This window comes from Acinonyx jubatus, chromosome D3 (genome assembly GCF_027475565.1).
Source record: "Acinonyx jubatus isolate Ajub_Pintada_27869175 chromosome D3, VMU_Ajub_asm_v1.0, whole genome shotgun sequence".
NCBI classification, from domain to species: Eukaryota; Metazoa; Chordata; class Mammalia; order Carnivora; family Felidae; genus Acinonyx; species Acinonyx jubatus.
Genome location: NC_069392.1, coordinates 63,731,643 through 63,750,978, shown reverse-complemented (window position 1 = coordinate 63,750,978; position 19,336 = coordinate 63,731,643). Strand labels below are relative to the sequence as shown.

The window sequence follows — 19,336 nt, the reverse complement described above, 5'->3', positions numbered from 1 at the left end:
GGGATCTATCCTTGAGATATCTGACATCATGGGATATTTAGTAAGAAAGCTTAATCCCCATCCATAATGTAAAAATTTAGGTAAGGATGGGTCTCCAACATTATCCAACATACTTTGATTGCTTTCAGCAGAGGTCTGACTGGTTCTTTGAATCTAGCCCTTGGCTTTACATCCAGGTGTAATATATTCTGAACAGTAACCCAGTAAATCAGACTCAAATCTTGCCCAAGATGTACTTCCCAGATTTCTACAAAAGGCAGAAGTTTGGTTAGAATTTTCTCAATGATTCTATATCCAGTTGGTGTGAGCAAAGACCCCCCAAATACTATTAAACTCCTTAGTGATGTGAACCAGATGGAAAATAAAACAAAAGAATTCACAACTCATGTTAGACTGAATTGAATGTCTTTAATTTCACACAATGAATAACATATGAATAGGATTAACTTTTTTTTTTTTTAATAGTTAAGTGCTCTATACTGTGCTAACCTGATCTGGTAGCGAAAAAGACTGAGCTTTCTTTTAGAAAAAATGTTTAAAACCCAACATCTAAGACCATGGAGGAGCATGACAGTAAAGCATGCCAGATGTATCTACGCCTCAAATAACAGCAAGTCCGTGTTCATTTTAAATGTACAAAAATGCTTTATGAATAAAAACTGTTACAAAAAGAACATTTCAAACAATGTACAATTTTCTTGCCTCTATATTCAATAAAATACAAATACATTTTTTGTTCTAAAATATGTTTACATACAATCAAAGTAGAACATGCAAATTACACTTTAAAAAAGGCTTTTAAAAACCACTTATGAATACAAACTAAAAATTAGCCAGCACGACTTGTAAGACAATCTTGTGCCCCATTTTTTCTTTTGAAATATATATATACATATTTAACACATCATGTGCATTTATTATTATTTAAGAAATAGATTTTTTAAAAAAGGAAGAAAAAGAAAGACACCAACCTAGGTTGGAACTGCCCTTCTGTGTTGACCAGTGGCAGCTCTTTTCAATTTTTCCCCCCTTTAGTGTTTATTATACCTGGGGAAGTGGGCAATAGATATCCAGGAAGTTTCTTCCTTGGTTGATATGTGCTTCTAAGACTGTTCCCCAAATGACTGAGTCCCACCAGAAGGAAGACTCATTAGTGGGGCAAACTCTCCAAGAAACAAGAGGCAGAGGGAGCCTTGTATTGTGGAAAGAAACTTTAAAAAACACCAAGAAAATGCTACGGTATATTACAGTTCGAGTTTCTAGGCACTGTGATGACATTATCTGTAAGCTCTGGCATTTGGACCATTGTGATACTATAGGGTAGTGTTGAGAATAATGTCTATATTTATCTACTTTTACATAATGAGAAGACTGAAAATCCTGCAATGTAACACTTAAATGGCTTTTGAGGCATTTCGGCTTCTGCCACCCCGTCTCTCTCCATGCTACAGTTGGCATTTAAAGGCTTTGGAAATATATGTATAGACTTTAGACAGTTCCCAGGTAAATCTTCCTAGTGGTAGGGAAAAAATATTCTCCAAAAACTCATTATCTGAATATTGTTGGGTAATAAGCTGTAGGAGTGGGATTTTCTACTAAAGTACTAAAACCAAATCCTTTATGATGTGCATGTAGTACATCACCTTATACTATAATTCTGTCACCACTTGCTTATCATATTTATAGAGCCAGCACTGTGCAGAACACAAATTCCGACTGCCATCCAACATGGCCTCCCACTCCGAACAGCAGCCAAGTTAACATGCTAATCCTCTGTCAGCCCTTAGTCACCTACTCTGGGCTGTCAGTGGCTGTTGAGTCCTGGTCCTGCCAAGTCACAAACCAGCTCCTGACATGCTCTCCTTTCTTTTGACCTGTCTTCCTTGGGTTGTAGCCAGAGCCATGCTATTAGAGGAAGTTAAACTTCTCTTTCACATGAGATGAGGGGTTGAAAAGCAAGTGGCTCCTCAGCCACTTAGGAAGTGGATCAGAGACCCATCATCACCTTCAAGGAGGCTTTTACATCTCGATTCCATCCTTTGCTCACCTCTAATCAGATTCCCTGTAAGTGGGTTCATGCCTGCTTGCTGAAGGAAAGTATTCCATAAAAACAAAAACAAAGAACCAAGAGATTTCTTTATGAAATAATTGCTGGAGGTGTTTATGGAGTCCCATGCATACCAAATGACATCTTTTCTAAATAAAAATGCAGCCTCCAGAAGGCAGTGTTGGCTGGCTAGAGACTCCTCAGTCCGGGTCAAGATTGCTGAGTTCTCATCCTGGTTCTGCATCCAATGAGGTGAAACTAGGCTGGCCCAGTGTTGAGCCAGGACAGGAGAGGAGAGACTAATGGAAAGGGGTTACTTAGAAAATAAGAAAATGGTCGTACCAATGAGATGAGTTAATGGTAAGTATAAGAAAAAAAAAAAGTAACATGATACTGAGTGGGGAGCTGGGCAGGGGAGAGAGGAAGCTGTACCGTGCCTGGACTAGCTTCCACCTTCCAATGGCTATTTAGCATGTCTCAGTTTGGGTCCTCTGTGGTTTTCTAATCTATTCTTAGGGTCATAAATGTAGAGGATTTGCATTTAAGTCACATGGCAACTGTAGAACTGAATTTATGTAGTTACAACCCTGCTATATCCCTCCTGGAATACCTTACGCTGGTTTGGAAATTCTAATGTATCCTTAAGTTATTTGACATTTCTCTCCAACTAGAAGTTAATGTCAATTAGAGTTTGGGTCCTTCTTTAAGAAGCTCAGAGAGTGCCAGCTCATTCTCTTCTGCGGGAAGACTGAGTCTACTCACAGACCTGTTTGGGTAAATGGTACAACACCAGAAGGAAGAAGGGCAAAAGAAAGAATGAAGGAAATGATTTTCAAAGTCTGGCAGGAGAGAAACCCCTTTATGATTTAACTGGAATGAAAATGGTTGCTCTTTCATAGCCATGGTGGGGTGAACGGGGCTAATTTAAATCTTCCTCTCCGGTGACTTTGGAACCACTCAGACATGGCTTGGGAATGACAGATTGAAAGTGGCTGGTTTGATTTTGCTGTTCAACTTCTGTGAAATGCCAAAGGTCCACCTAGGTCACAAACGGAGTAGCTATGATATAAGCTTTAAAGTACAGGAGGATGCATTCCTTTAAACTTACATATTGCTAGGATTAAATGTGACTGACCTAGTGGGTAGCAAATGATGTTAAGTCCAAGGTGACAGTGCAGAATAGGATGACTCTGTGGGTAATTTCAACCATTGTTGGTGCCATGACAGAGCAGTGATGTTGGCAAGCATATTAACTTGGGATTTTTAAATTTACTCCCATAGATACCCCATCCCTTATTCTCCTGTGTTCCCAGCAAAAATCCATCTCTCTCTAAGGAAACAGTGTTGTGTTTTGAAGTGATAATACAATTTCCAGCCAGTCCCAACTTCCTGTAAAGAAACTTAATTTGGAGGTAAACCAGATATTCTAATTCCCATTAGAAAATTGAATTCTGTCTCTCAGTGTCTCTCTTTTTATAATCTACCATGCCAGGTGTTTGATGTCTTGGGGAAGGTAAGGGGAGGAGGAAGGGAGAAAATTGAAAATACTTATTTATTTGAAATTTCCACATCTGACTTTTAGAAAACATCTACGGCAATGGAATAACTTCATATTCATTCTGAGTCTTCTTAACATGTTTTACTTGAGCTGTGGAAATGGGTGATAGAGATGGAATATTTGTCCACGCTAAACCAATGGCTAGAGTACAACTTGGATGAGAAATGTACAGTTGAAATTGACCATTTAAAAGACGATTTGTCACACACAGTTTGCATCCATGCAGACTGATAGATTTATAATTACATTATGTACAAAAATGTTTTAGTTTATTAAGGCAACCACAATTTGGATACTTTGTCCAAGGTGGCTTGATACAATTGGAGTGGTGATACCCTTTGAGCATTTTCTTTTGTTTCTTTTTTTTTTTTTTTCAGATAAGAACACTTACTCCCATTTGCTTTTAAGAAATAATTATCAAGAGATAATGGACTTATTCTATTGTCTTTTTGTTTCTTTTTTTTTTTTTCCAACAATCTATGATAGCTACTTGTATGAAGGTTCACATACCAAGGCATTGCCAGACATTTGTCTTTCTGGTGGGTCTGGGGTTTCAATTTTTGGTGATTTGTCAGTTATTCCATTTGCTGTGGGTTATTAAAACCGTTCTGTTCTGCCTATTCTCTGCTGATATGTTTTAAGTATAAAAATAACCTGATTGACACCCCGGCCAACATATCCTTGGCTGCTCTAAATCACTTATTAAAAAGGCTCTATCAATACTGAGTATCTGTTTCACAATGATTGGGATTCGAAGCCAAGTTCCTTGGGACAGCATGCCAAGGGTGAACATTACAACACACATAAAGTTTACATTATTTAGGTGTGTACCAAGGAAAAGAAGGCAGCAAGTAAGTTAATGAAAAGGTATATGGAAGTACAATGGGCAAAGGAAAGGTAGGAACAGACTACGCTAAGTATCAGTGTGTGATATAGCAGAGGCATACAGAAGAATATGAATCCATGTCTAAGGTTGCCTATCACTAGAATTCCACCTTCTGATGACGAATCCATCTGAGAAACTGTATGGTTAATGGAAAGATTCAGGTCACCTGAAGATGATGTTGGTGCCCCAAAGCCTAGCCAAGCTTGGAAAAACCAAAATAAAAGTAAAAACCAATTAAATGGAAATGGGTTACAACAAAGCCAGTTGAGAAATTTGCAGCTTTTCTCCCCTTGGAATGTTTCCTAATTGAGGGTGCTTCCCTTTCAATTTTCCTGGCCAGCAAATGCAATGGAATCAAAGGCGCACCTTGGATGCAGGAGGCCCGGTGGCTGTCAAAGAGCACCACCACCGGCTTTCTCCTCCTCGATGGGTCTTCTCGCCTGCAAAGGATCTAGCCATACTGAAGTGCCGCTTGGTTTGGAACCGCTGTAAAGCACAGACCAGCTTCTGTTGAAGGCGTCCCCCTGCTTTGCTTTCCCAAGAGCTACGGATGGCTCAACCCCGTCCTCGGGCGCGATTCTGCCTGCCCAGCTTCTGGAGAGAAGGGCATCGGTGTCCCTGCAGCGTGGGATTCCGCCCCCACCCCGGCTCACTGCACTTCCAAGTGTCAGTTCCCCCAGCCCCAGGTTCAGACGCCCAGACCCACCCTAGGGAAGGCCATCGCTCTCACTCCCTCGGGATTTCCTCTGCCTTTTGGCCTTCACCTCCTCTTCCTGGGGCAGGGGCTGCTGCGGGGGCGGCTGCTGCGGGGGCTGGGCAGGAGGCTGAGGTTTGTGTTTCCTCTTCCCTCCTCCTCTGGGGGTCTTGGGCAGGGGCGGGGGCGGCGGCGGCGGCGGCGGGGGCGGGAGGGGCGGCGGCGGGGGCGGGGGCAGGGGCGGCGCCTCCCGGGCCATGTGGATGACCGCCTCGATGGTGGCCATGATGGTGTCTTGGGTGGCGGCCGGCTCCAAGACGAGCGGGCTCAGGCTCGGCTTCTGCCCCCTCTTGCTGGGAAGGTCGATGCATTTTTCCAGCACCGGCATTTGGTCTCTGGAGTCCTCATCGAACTGGGTGGGCTGCTTTCGGGGACGCCCTCTCCTCTTCTTGACGAAGTTGTTGCCTGTCTTTGATTGTCTCTGCAGCCGCTTGGCCTTCAGGATCTTGTTCACGTGGTCCAGGTTCTTCTTGGTGGACAGGATCTTCGTGTAGTTGCACATCTTGCGCACCTCGCACTGGATGGCCTCGATCTCCCGCCGCTTGAATCGCCTCTTCAGGGAGGAGCTGGCTGCAGGAGGGGAAGAGAGAAGATTGAGCACCAGAGTCAAGCTGCCCTAAACCCAGCTATCGCACTGACAACTGGCATTATATTTGACCAGGAAGATTCTGGAGGAGCGATGTTATGGATGTGACCCAGTATCTAGTCTTCCTTTTCCTTGATGGAAACTGAAAATAGTACAAGTCAACATTGGTTGGCTATCTTCTGTGCACACAGCAATTCTATTTATACTATTTCTTGTTTACAACAATTCTGTGGAATGCTCTTGTTCCCCATGTCCAGGATTTAGAAACAGGCTTACTCCATGTAGGAAGATCTACCCTGGGAGTGAATGTCAGAATCAATATTCCCACTACCTGTTCCTATTATCTTTTATTTTTTATTTAGCCCTTTGACATTTGATGTGATTCAATTTAGGATTAGGTTATGCTTTTTCTTTTTGTAGAAGATGTTGAATGAAAAAAAATGACAGTCCTTTATAACAAGCAATCTGGATCGTTCACATGTACTATCAACCTCAAAAAAGAGATGCCTTGACCTCACGGGGAGCATGTATGTAAGTGTGCCTATTTATTTCTAACCCTCCTCTACTGACAGGAGGGAGGATTATTTTCTGGGACACCATCTCTCTGATTCCCACCCCCCTGCTCCCACTCCACCAATGTTCTAGACTTGTCTAGTTGCCTGATAGTGTCCAGTTGACCAAGTCCTTCTTAACCAATTCATCCTCCGAAAACCTCAAGGGAAACCAGCCGGGTGTTTCTGAATCACTCCCACTATTCCACTACTTGGCTGTGTTGTTTGTAAAGAGCTCCTTTCAGATTCTGGTGGCCAGATGGACCTGTACTGTATGAGTCAAACCTCTAATCTCCAGAAGTCAGGTACTGCTACCGCTAAATAGCCTTCAGAACTGCTTTGTTTTGATGTTCGGACACTGTAAAGTGTGAATGGCTTCAAGACGTAGCAGACCTTTCCTCCTTTAGGTTATTCTTTCTCCTTGTGCTGTTCATGAGCAGGCATGCATGTACGTCCATGTGTACACACACACACACACACACACACTCAGGCACTCACACATACTCTTCTGCCCCATCTTCACACCATCCCCTCCTTTTTTATGAACGTAAGAAGTGTGTCCTCACTTAGTTTTTTGCTGCTGTGATATACCCTAGATGCTCAACCCCAAAGATGCCTATGGAGAAGATGCTGACCCTACTAAACATTACAGGACCATGTATTATGGTTTTAGCATCATAGTTTCTTGTGTTATCCCATGTTTTTTCAACTATGTCCTAAGGAAATAAGGAGAGGGGGCACCTGGGTGGCTCAGTTGGTTGAGCATCTGACTCTTGATTTTGGCTCAGGTCACAATCCAAAGATCGTAGGATTGAGCCCCTGCATTGGGCTCTGTGCCAAGCATGGAGCCTGCTTAAGATTCTCTCTCCCTCTCCTTTTGCCCCTCTTCCCTGCTCACATGTACTCTCTCTCTCTCTCTCTAAAAAAATAATTAAGGGAAATGAGGGAAAAATACTGAAAACATGGATACCATTCTCACTTATTCTTGGGCACTCCCACTTTATTCCTTTCCCTGCTTCACCCCATTTCTCTTTCATGCTGTGGCTGGCACTGAACTCCAGGAGGGTATTATTTGAAGTTATTTACGCCACTAGCTTTATGGAGTGGGAATCTCTGAGTTCCATAGGACAGGTCAAAATGTTACTGCTTTTGGCCCAAGGTCATTGTAAGACTTACTGAGCAATGAATAACTACTGAACAATCTTTAAAATAAGTTATAAAGATCAAAATAGAACAAAGCCAGAGTGAGCTTCTGAGTACAAAAATAAAATGTTTGTAGTTAGTGTTGTGAAAGAAAAGCGTTGCTCAATTGTAAGTTCTCAGGTGCAGGGATCAATTCTTGTCCATCTTTGTGTCCCTCACAGAGCATAGCGTGGTGCCTTGTCCGTGGACAGGATTTAAAAATTGTTTTTGGACTGATGAATCACACTAATCATTGTGCCTTGTAGTCAGAGTCTTCTCTAAAGGAGTTCAAGTTTGGATTTCTAAAGCATCCGCTACAAAAATAGGGACAGTAGGAGCTAGCAGGTCTCCATGTCCGAGCCAGGTGATCTATCTTGTCCACAAAGTTCATGAGTATTGAGAAAACGTCAGAAAGACTCCACAAAACCTTTGGCATTATTCCAAGTACACGTTTCATGTGAAGTTAACCCTTTCTTTGTATCATCTGTGGGGGAAAGAAAACTCTGTGTAGTACATAATACAGCATATATAGGTAGAAAGTAAAACATTTAGGAAATTAGTTGTCAACATCTGACTGACTAAAGATTGACTGGAAAACTCCATGAACGGCAGGTCATTTGGGAGAAATACAAGCATTGGTTTTGTTTCTCTCAGTGTTTTCTTTTTAGCATGAAGTGACAAAAAACAAACAAACAAAAGGAACCTGGTAGATAATACCGTATTCAGTAATTCATTGTATGCTGCATAATATGTTATTAAGCCCTTGTACTGAAAAAATGATTATGAAATAAGTTAATTCTCAGTCATGTAAACATACCTTTACTAAAAATATCATAACCAATTCCTTTGCACCCACTGTTCACATTTAATAAATGTTAACTTTTGCCATATATATTTTAATGTTTATTTATTTTTGAGAAAGAGGGAGACAGAGTGCGAGCAGGGAGAGGCAGAGAGAGAGGGAGACACAGAATCTGAAGGAGGCTTCAGGCTCTGAGCTGTCAGCACAGAGCCCAACATGGGGTTTGAACTCACGAACCTTGAGATCATGACATGAGCTGAAGCTGGACACTTAACTGACTAAGCCACCCAGGTGCCCCTATACATTATTATATTTTTTTAACAGTTTATTTGTTTTTGAGAAACTGAGAGAGCACAAGTGGGGGAGGGGCAGAGAGAGAGGGAGACACAGAATCTGAAGCAGGCTCCAGGCTCTGAGCTGTCAGCACAGAACCTGACGTGGGTCTCGAACCCATGAACCATGAGATCATGACCTGAGCCAAAGTCAGATGCTGAGCCACCCAGGCGCTCCCTATACATTATTTTTTTAAAGAAAGAAAATATTATAGATTCAGCTAAGTCAGACTCCCCTCTCAATTTCATTCCAGTCCTTTCCTTTTCCATGCTTTTATTTATATTTTTACTGCATATGCATGAACCCATATTAGTAAAAATTACAGAGCTGAAACTACCTAATGTTGGTGGTACTGTAAGTAAGTGGGGGTCCTTGTACACTGTTGGTAGGAGTGTAAACTCAACTAATCATATTGGTGAGCAGCTGGGCATTGACCACTAGCACTGAAGATGGGCTTGCTCAATGCCCCAGAGAACCTGTGTCCAGGCTGGCTCCTTTACTTATCTGTAGTGGGAGGCTAAAGATGTGCAAGGTTGTTCCCTGAAGCCCAGAAGACTGAAAACAGTCTAAATGTTAAGGAGATAATCCGTTACAATAGATAGACTTAATCTATTGGTTTAATCCGTAAACAATAGAATATTATAGATCTGTTGAAAGGAATAAGCAAGATATATCAACATGGTTAAATCTAAAAACAAAACAAAGTTGGTAACAAAAGTGAATACAAGTACTTGCAAATATACCATTTAAAAAAGTGTAAAAACACTTTTCAAGTCCCTTGAATTCAAGATCCCTTGATTTTTTTAAAATTTTTTTTTAATGTTTATTTATTTTTGAGACAGAGAGACAGAGCATGAATGGGGGAGGGTCAGAGAGAGGGAGACACAGAATCTGAAACAGGCTCCAGGCTCTGAGCGGTCAGCACAGAGCCCAATGCGGGGCTCGAACTCATGGACGGCGAGATCATGACTTGAGCCGAAGTCGGCCGCTTAACCGACTGAGCCACCCAGGCGCCCCAGATCCCTTGAATTTTTATTTCATTTTCAGTGTGCAAATGTGGAGGTTTAAAGTGACAACAATGTGGAAGCTCAATTGTGAGCTAAGGATTAGGTGGATGAGATTTCACTCTCCTCTCCAAAGCTACCTCATACTGCATAAGCTTCTAGAGGAGTACCGTCCAGTAGGGTTTTCTGCCATGGTGGAAATGTTCTATATCTGTGCTGTCCCATTTGGTAGTCCTTAGACACATGTGGCTACTAAGCGCTTGAAATGTGGCTAGCGTGACTGAGAAACTACATTTTTAATTTGACTTAAATTTAAATAGCTCCATGTGGCTGGTGGCTACTGTACTAGGCAGCTCAGTTCTAGTCCTAACCACCATGAAATACACTGGGTTCATTCAGTAAAATACAGACTGTGGGAAACTTGACAAATAAGATGCAAGTAGAGAAAGGCAGGGGAGGTGGCGGGACTGTAAATTAAAAAAGACGTAAGAGATAAAATGACCATATTTTGCTGCCAGTTTAAACAAACTGTCAAAAGAGATCTTATTTCATGAATTCATGGACATTTGAATAGTGTCTGGGCATTGCATGATATTATTTAATTCCTGTTTACTTACTTAGGTGTGACAACTGCATTATGACAATGTTTTAAAGTACTAAGCTTTTAGAAATACTTGCTATTTCTTTTTTAAAGTAGGCTTCACGTCCAGCATGGAACCCAATGTGGGCTTGAATTCATGACCCTGAGATTCAAGACTTCAGCTGAGATCAAGGGTAGGATGCCCAACCAACTGGGCCACCCAGGTGCCCCTAAAATATTTATAGATGAAGTCACATGATATCCTCTGGAATTGGCTTCAAAATAATGAGGAATAGAGGAGATAAGTAGAAGTACTGATGAAATAGGATTTCTCTTGAGTTAATATTACTCTTGAGTTAATATTACTGAAGCTGGGTGATGGGTACACAGCGGTTTATTATGCTATTCTGCCTACTTTGGTATATACTTGATAATTCCATAATACCTGGTTGAAAACATATACATGGCAAGTGGCAATAAAACATCTTTCTTTACATCTTAGGACTGTAGGGTGCTCTGGTTTTTCACCCTTTTGGGCTCTGTCACCAAAATAATTTTTGAAAGATAAGAAATGTCCTCAGCAAAAGGCATGTATCATCACCCTAGAAAATTCCTGCTGGTAGCTACCCTCCTGGCTTAATGGGCTGGGAGAATGATTAAGTGCTCTGGCTTTTATGCTGTGACCAAATGAATAAACATATCAGGGCCCAATCTCCATTGATGCCATCAGGGGCTAAGACTTAATATGCCTCTTTCTTTTTTACATTGTAAACTTTGGAGGTGGGGGGGAGGTATCCACATCTACTGAACATCTGAATTGTATTTTGCCCGTATATGTATAATCCAAATATTTCAGTTCAGGTTTGTTACCCCTGCATGAGAACTGCAGCAGAGGGCAGGGCAGTGGGAAGGACTCTGCAGGGGCAGCTAGAAACAAATCTGAACTCGGATGAACATCTTAGCCTCTCTGGATCTCTCCTCATCTATTACATTGGGCAGTTATACTAGATACTCTCAAAATTCCCTTCTAGATTTAAAGATTGCTGTAATTCTTTCCTATTCTCATTATCAGTTGGCTTCCCAAATGTGAGGTGGAATAATTTCAAATTATTTTGAAATTCTAGTGGTGGTGGAGGGGGGGGTGAGGACTTTGGTCTTGGCAGGATTCGATATTCACAAATCTTTCTCCTTATTGCTTATGATTTCATTGTCCCTCTAAATGTTTTCAGATTTTTCTCTCTTCAAATTGTTTCATTATTAGACAGTAATTTCTGGGCTCTTGCAGCAAAGATTGATTCCATATTTGCTCTCCTTCTTATAATGGGCCCATATCTTGCCTGCTCTTTGTTAGTTTTAAAAATAATTATGAGTGGCCAAGGCAAAATGAAAATTCATGTCTTCATAACTGCAAAGCAAATCATCTTCTAGACCTTTCTCTGTATTTAAAATTGTCATGCAAATGGTTGACTTGGTTTTGGGCCCAGACGTAGCTTTTCTGTCTTTTAGTTCCCATTATCAGAGGATTGGCTCATCAGCATTTGTTGATTTGGTCACGTCTTTTATGATAATCAAAGACTGGACTTAGCACTGTGTTTTGCACACTGACTTTGCAGATGTAGGATAGGCACTGTGAGCAAGAGAGAGGCTAACAAGGCTTAGTTATATGTAAAGTTCCTCCAAAATAGGTGCTAATGATTTGGAGACTATACTTTGTCCATGTGCAAGACACATCTTAATTTGAGAAGAAAGTTCTGGGTGTGTCAGAAAGGGAAGCAAATTCATCTCTAGATTCGTTAGAATATTTCTTGCTGTTTAAATATCCCTGCAGGGAGGGAGGTAATACTGGGAGGACTGTTGAACTGCCTGGAGTTGCCTTCCAGGGTGGAAAGGGCTGGAACACTCTTTCCCTCAATCAAGGCAGACAGCTGCAGTATGAATTACATTGTATGGTGATCCAAGTTAAGATCCTTCGAAGGCAGAAGCCATGTCATTTCTTCGTACTCCCAGGATCCCCAGTCCAGGCTCATTCACACAGTAGCACATGGAACTGGCATATAGCAACACATGGTCAGCAAATACAAGCTCAAGGGAATTCACTTGTTTAATGTTCTCCCATGAAATTGTGCATTTTTTTTTTTTTGGTACTTTGTACTTAACTCAGTAATGATCTCTTGTTTTCCTAATGCAGCCTTTTATTTTTTAATGGGATGTATGAAGCAACTTGCCTTGGCATGCAAACGTTCTTCCTTTTTCCCTAGAATTTAAATTAACCTTATACAATCCTGGCCTTAAAGGCTCTTTTTAAAAAAGGTGGCAAGTTGCCTCTGTTGGTGAGGCTTCTGCAAGGCAGGGCACATCTGAGTTGCTGTTGGTCATCAGCATAAGTGCCGTAGTACTGCTTTACAGTTTCAAAGCTGTAATTTAGAATTAAGGGTTAGCAGATGTGGGAGATTTGTCATGATATAAAGGTGTCTCCATTCTATTTTTAAAGGCATAATACAGTTTGGGGTTTCTTTGAAAATGTGACTGGCTTGTGTGAAGCACACAGTACCTGCTTGATTCTTCCAGGGCAGCTCCCACTTAGGGGTTTAAGGTAAAGCAACATCCTATCTTGGCTGCAGTGCCTTGGTGGTTGGGGGGAGCGGGGGGAAGGTGGGGATCCTGGTTTTGTTTTGCTCTTATTTCTCATTCTCCCTGGGACAAGTGAGGGTTGGAGGCAAAGTGGGCCTTTTGGCTGATGGAGAAAATGAAGCAGCGGGATGTACATGTTCACAAGGAGAGCTCTGAAGAAGCAAGGGCCACCAGGGTGCCTCCCCTACATTTTCTGGGAGACATTATGGCATTAGGGATCCAGGAACTTGTCTCACATTGTCCTGCTGCCTCTGCAGCTCTGCCCACATCACTCATAGCCTCTGTGCCTCTCCAGCTCTGATCACCTCTTAATTTAGCCACTTTCTTAGTGGGGTGCATGTTCCCATGGAGGAAGCAGGACTATCTACCTGGCTACAAGAAAAACATATTAATAGTTTTTATTTATATTACTTATATTTGATCTAAAAGTAAGAACTGAGCTAAGCATTCTAATGCTTAATGTTTGGGGTAACTGTGATGCCCTTATTTGGGCTGTACATCAGATGTGTCACCTGTCACCGCTGGGCAGGAGGTACCTAGGAGAAGGGGGAGAGGTCACGTTCATTTAAGGGGGTTGGCGGGCATATCCATCAGTTTCTTACTTTTGGGAAGGGCACGTCCTATATTCAAAACGCTATAATAGGTCAGCCCTCATGGTTCTTTTTAGGAAATTAAGATCTTTGAAAAGAAAAAAAATCAAACTACTTAGTCATAAGATCAGGAATATCCATGAAATATGTCACATGCCGTGCAGTTTTTATTGGTTTCTCTTAGCAAACTATATAAGAGTTGCCATTTTCAAAGACGAATTTTGGCAGTTTCTTGTATAAAAAGACAAGGGTTCTAAATGTTCTCACCTTTGCTGTGCTGTTCATGGGCTGTCAGTGAAAAATACAAACAACTTAATGTCTCTTTAGGGTAAAATGGGAATTAATTTAACCGCTTTTAGGAAGAAACTCATACTTGAGACAGCATTTTTGACAACTGATTGAAAATGTTTCCATTGGCAATTTTGTTACTGAAAATGATATATTATAAACTATAAGATTCCTTAGATCTGCAAATTAAAAAATCTTGTAAACAGAGTTAACCTCCAAATGAAGAGTTTCAGAGATTTGAACTCATGAAACAATGCAATGCCTTTTGATATGCAAGACCATCTGATTGTCAAGGAAGTTGGTTAGACCAATTTCAACCACCTTTGCTTAACTGATGGATGGGACTGAAAAAAACAGTACATAAAACCTTGCATTGCAAGTAAGTAACTTGTTTTGGGAGTGTTCCACAAGACAAGCAAACACTTCTAATACATTTTAACTTGATAAACAAGCTATGTCTTGCAGTAGGAGTAGTACAATGTGAGGGTGAATGTCATGAGCCCATGGTTCTTTAAATTAGCTTTGATACACAAGTGCTTTGGATTACAAGCATGTTTCTGGTACAAATTATGCTCACAAACCAAGGTTTGTAATGCTCATAAAAACAAGGTTTTACCATATTCTGATTTAAGCAAAATGCTGCACTTTGTCCTCTTGGATATATGTTTATGTGAAATACCCTTTCAATCTACAACATCTACTAATGAGTATTGAAACAAACTAAATTTGGAATCAGAGCTTCAAATTGGTTTATCACAAGTGTTAAAAAAAAACACAAGGTTTTCAAAAAGAAATATTCAAACTCATTTAGTTGGCCCTCCCAAAACATTTTTAGAAAGAAATATTAAAATGAGTGTAAAATTTTGACAACAGTGAAAATATTTTTGTTTCCTTAATACAAAGTTAAATGAAATTTAAAATTATTTTAACAATATGATTACAGATTTAGCTCAACATTTCAAAGTTTATATTTAAAATTTTTTTTTAATGTTTACTTACTTTTGAGAGGGAGAGAGAAACAGAGAGTGAGCAGGGAAGGGGTGCAGAGAGAGGGACACACAGAATCCGAAGCAGGCTCCAGGCTCTAAGCTGGCAACACAGAGCCCAACACGGGGCTCCAACTCACCAACGGTGAGATCATGACCTGAGCCGCAAGTTGGACACTTAACTGACTGAGCCACCCAGAAGCCCCCAAAGTTCATATTTTAAAATATGAGTGTGTATATTCTGAATAGTGTTTACATGGAATTAACTGTTCAAAAGTATGTTAGTGATATCACCACATGATCAAAAATTTGGGCTGCTTTAAAGTTGCCCTTTCTGATTCTAAACCTCTGAAGAGTTTATTCACTCAGTATTTAATTCTAGAAGATCTTAACTTTCCATGTGCACAGCGTAAGAAGCATTAAAGCTTCTCAAAGACAGACCACACGTGTTCTTCATACACCTTGTGACAAAGAGCGTGGTGTCTTTTTCACAGTAGATTCTTCTTAATATATCTTGCTGGATTATTTCACATCATAAGCTCCTAGAGACTAAAGTCTGGGTATCAATAATCTTTATATTCCCTGGAGCAGTTTTAATTGCATCGCATGTAATTCCATGGCAGTTGGAACAGTGTCCTATCCATGGAGAGCTTCTACAGTAAGGTTGGAGGCAGACCTGGATGCCTCTTGGTTAGTCATTTCTGAGCTCCTGCTCCCTAGGTTTTCAGCATCCTTGACTTCTCTGACCACAGGGAAATAACACCAGTCATTTCATGAGGTGAGCTTTGGGAGAACCACTTGTGGCTTTGGACAGATAAAGGCAGTGGTAACTCATCTCCAGAGAGAAAGTGCACAGAGGAAGAATGCAGCTAGGTCCCTCAGGGAGCCTCTAGGGGAGGTAACCAGGACATGGTCAGGCCTAAGAAAGCTTAGGTGAAGGGAGAGAGCTCAGAGATCAGGAGATGAACAACAGAGGTGATTTTCTCTGTCTCTAAGGCACACTGGGCATATTCGTTAGTAGGAACTGCCCCGGAAGGGGTCACAGAAGAGTTTCAAAGCTGGGAGTCTTTCTGGGCATGATGCTTATTAGGGCCACAGTGGCTTCCCAGGCTTTTGGCGAGGAATGAACTGTAAGTGGTGGCACTCTTAAACTGGGAAATATGAGGGCCATTTAGGCTTACTCTGTTTCTTTCAATTAACTTTGGCTTTTGTCTGTTGCATGTGGCTCAAGCCCCAGCAGACTGAGTAGACAACTTGAGAGGCTGGATAGAAATGCAGTTAACGCCAAAAAGTTTGACGCTACATCTGCTGAGTCTCACAGCATGCCAGGTGGTCACACGGCGGGGGTGGTCACACCCTCTCAAAGGCCTCTTTATATTTCTTTTTCCCTTCCTCTCCAACGTGGCATAACTGTATCCTTAACCATAAATACCATCCCTTATATAATACACCAATTATTGTAGCTGTGTGTTCATACTTGATTGTGAGAGATTTTCTCGTTTAAATTTTGAAAAAAAAACAAAGAAAAGAAAAACAGGGAACAAAGAATAATGTGGCAAATATGATTTCATGAAAACATTTACATTTTTAATATTTAGGCTCAGATAAAATAAATCCTGTTGACCATGCTAGAGCTTTAGGAATTCTGTCAAATAGTAGGTATCCGTGCTTTATTTTTCTTCCTAGTTTTAATAATTGCATTTGTTTACTTAAATCCTCAGGCTTGTTATTTATGATCTGATAGAAAACACCGCCTGGGATGTTGTAAGAATAAGGCTCTAGTCTAGACTTTGCACTCCTCAGTTCTGTGTTTCTAGACAAATTCTTGACTCCTTGGCAGGACCCTTACTTGTAAAAAAAAATTAAAAAGTCATATACCTCCAAGTCTTCTCTGTTCCAGGTAAGACATCCTTACTTCCTTCATCTGTGTTTCATATGAAATGAATTCTAGACTATGTTCCATTTTGATCCTGTTCCTCTGGAGATTTTAGTGTCTGTCAAATCTCATCTTAAATTTTGGTGCCTGGGATTGAACTGATTTTCCAAGTATGAAATGATTATGCAGAAAGATTGGGTTGATTAATTTCTGTGATCAAGGCACTACTACACTTCCGTTAATGAGAACTACATAAAAAATAAATAAATAAAACCTGCAAAGTTGTTTTTTTCCCCCCAGCAACATCACACTGTTGGCTCATATTAAATAGAAGCTCAATTAACTCCCTTAAATGCTTCCATATAAACTGCTACCAAACCTGGCCATTGCTGTGTGGAATGGGTTTTTGAGCTTAAATACAAGCTTTCTATTTAAATCTGCAAAGTTTTATTTTATTGGTTTTCGTCCAGTGTTCTAGTCTGTTATGAAAGTTTTGAATCTTAATTTTGTTTTCTCAGAGACTGCCCAGATTTGTAAAATTTACAGAGGGTTTGAATACCCTCAGAGTTAATAACTGTCCCTTTATCTCCTTCTGGGCATGATTCGTGTGACCCAAATATACGCTATTGCTTTTCTCTTTATTTAAGTTTTTCAAGAAAAAAATGGTAATTTACACACACATTCACACACACACACACACACACATCCCTGTATTCATCATAAAAACAACAAGGAATTTATACCCATTGCTTTAGACTTTCACGTATTTTTGTGTCTGTCTGGTCAGTAGATGATGGATGTGCTACAGAAAGAATGAATTTGCATTGCCTACAGGTGTGTGCCCAACTCTATTATTTCTGAGAGAGAGGATATTGCATCTGATGTTGGATTGGGTGGGGAGGGGGAGTCTTACATTTTTCTTTTATCCACAGGCAATTCTCCTGCCCTAGTGAGAAAAGAAAAGAAAGGAAAAGAAAAAAGAAGAAACAAAACAATAGTCAGTATGCATCCAGTGCCTTCTAATTTCTGCTGGAATGCAGTTTAATTGGATATTCCTCTAAAAGCCACCGAGGACTCTCATTTCAATATTAATCTTTTTGGTCCCCCCTACATTGCTTGTATCTCTCTGACAGCATTTCATATAGTCTGTCCTGTGTTAAGATTATGGGATCAATCTGCATTTCTCTCTCCTTTTAAATTATGTTTTCTTAAGGAACAAGGACCATGCCTTACCCATTCTCATTCATTCTTGGAAGAAGCATTGACTAAGCCCACTCTGTGCCAGGCTCTGTGTTAGACACGCCATTCCATGGCTTCCTCCCCCATGTGACCAGTACAGAGTTCAGCTGACTTACTTGAATTGAAATCAATCTATGTGACTTGACCTAAACCAACACTTACTGTCTGTTTTGTAAAGGCTGTGCGTGAAATATGAAAGGATTTATTGAAGGGGATCCAAATCACTGTAAATTAAATTAGATCTTCACATATTTCAGCTGTTCCCTACTCTCCTCAGAACACCATTAACTGTCTGAAGGATCTAAGCTATGACCATAGCACTGAAGTACTGTGAAATATACACTGATATCCAAACCACTCCATAGACATGCAGATTCAATGACAAAAATAAGTTTGGAATTTATTAAGTGCCTTTAAGAAAAGCAAGTTGAACATTTAAGCCCACAGATTGATTAAAATGATGGGGCTCCTGAAAAAGGGAGACATTTTTACGTATTATATTTTACTTAGCTACCATCAAAAATAGGAGCCAGAGACAGAGAGGAACAGAGAGACAAGAGAGACAGAGAGACAGGAAGAGAGAGGATGAATGGTCTTTTCATTGCTGAACATTTGGATCAGAATTAAATGGTATATTGTGGGGGAGTGGTCATATGCTGTCTTGGCAAATACCTATACATTCAAGTTCTAAGTACTATGCCAGTAGTGTGTTTTGTTTTTTTTTTTTAATTTTTGCATTACCTTTTTTTTTTTTTTCCAAATATAAGCTTGGACAGACTCAAGACAGCAAATACTTCTTCCTCAGTTTAAGATTTGACAATTTAAGAGGAAAAGGCTCATTCATCATCTTTCCCTTTTAGAGACCATAAATTATTGGCTCATATACCATGTGGCTTGGATTCTAGGAAAAGTTAGTGTAAACAAACCCAAGTTACAATGCGCGGAGTAAGAGAGTGAGTCATAAACAGAACACAGACATATGCTCTCATATAAATAAGGGCTTGGATCATCAGCTTCCCAAAGTCTGCTTCTCATTAATTACACAACAAAATGAACTTTCCATATGTAAAGCCCAAATCACTTAACTCTGGCAACACGCATGAGACAAAGACCAGGATTGTGGCTTAATATTTAGGCACTAACAAACCTGGATTTTCAAAATAAGAAAAGTCCTCTCAAAATATCTTCAGGTATTGGAAGGCAAGAAAATTCCTTGGAGGAGTGTTTTTGAACATTGAAACTATACCTCGCAACCCAGGAACACTGCATGAGGCTGGCCTGCATCCCCCGCTGAATTTAAAGGTAATATCAGGCTTACTCTCTTTTGTTCTCAGCTCTCTCATCTTTATGGGGCAAGCCCTGGGTCCAGGCCACACAGGGTGTTCAGACATTGCTGGGATCATTGAACAGTTGAAATTCCCTCCATTAGTACCTTCTCTCTGT

General features: G+C 40.6%; 1 protein-coding gene across 5 annotated transcripts in view; it reads right to left on the bottom strand.

Moving 5' to 3' along the window:
* Positions 1-388: 388 nt before the first annotated feature.
* SETBP1 (SET binding protein 1) overlaps positions 389-19,336 on the bottom strand; it is a 374,943-nt gene continuing 355,995 nt past the window's right edge. For all 5 annotated transcript variants that reach the window (XM_053205508.1, XM_053205512.1, XM_053205510.1 and 2 more), the window contains exon 6: positions 389-5,815. In XM_053205508.1, coding sequence (XP_053061483.1) covers positions 5,199-5,815 — 617 coding nt within the window. In that variant the 3' untranslated portion in view covers positions 389-5,198. The remainder of the gene's footprint in view (positions 5,816-19,336) is intronic.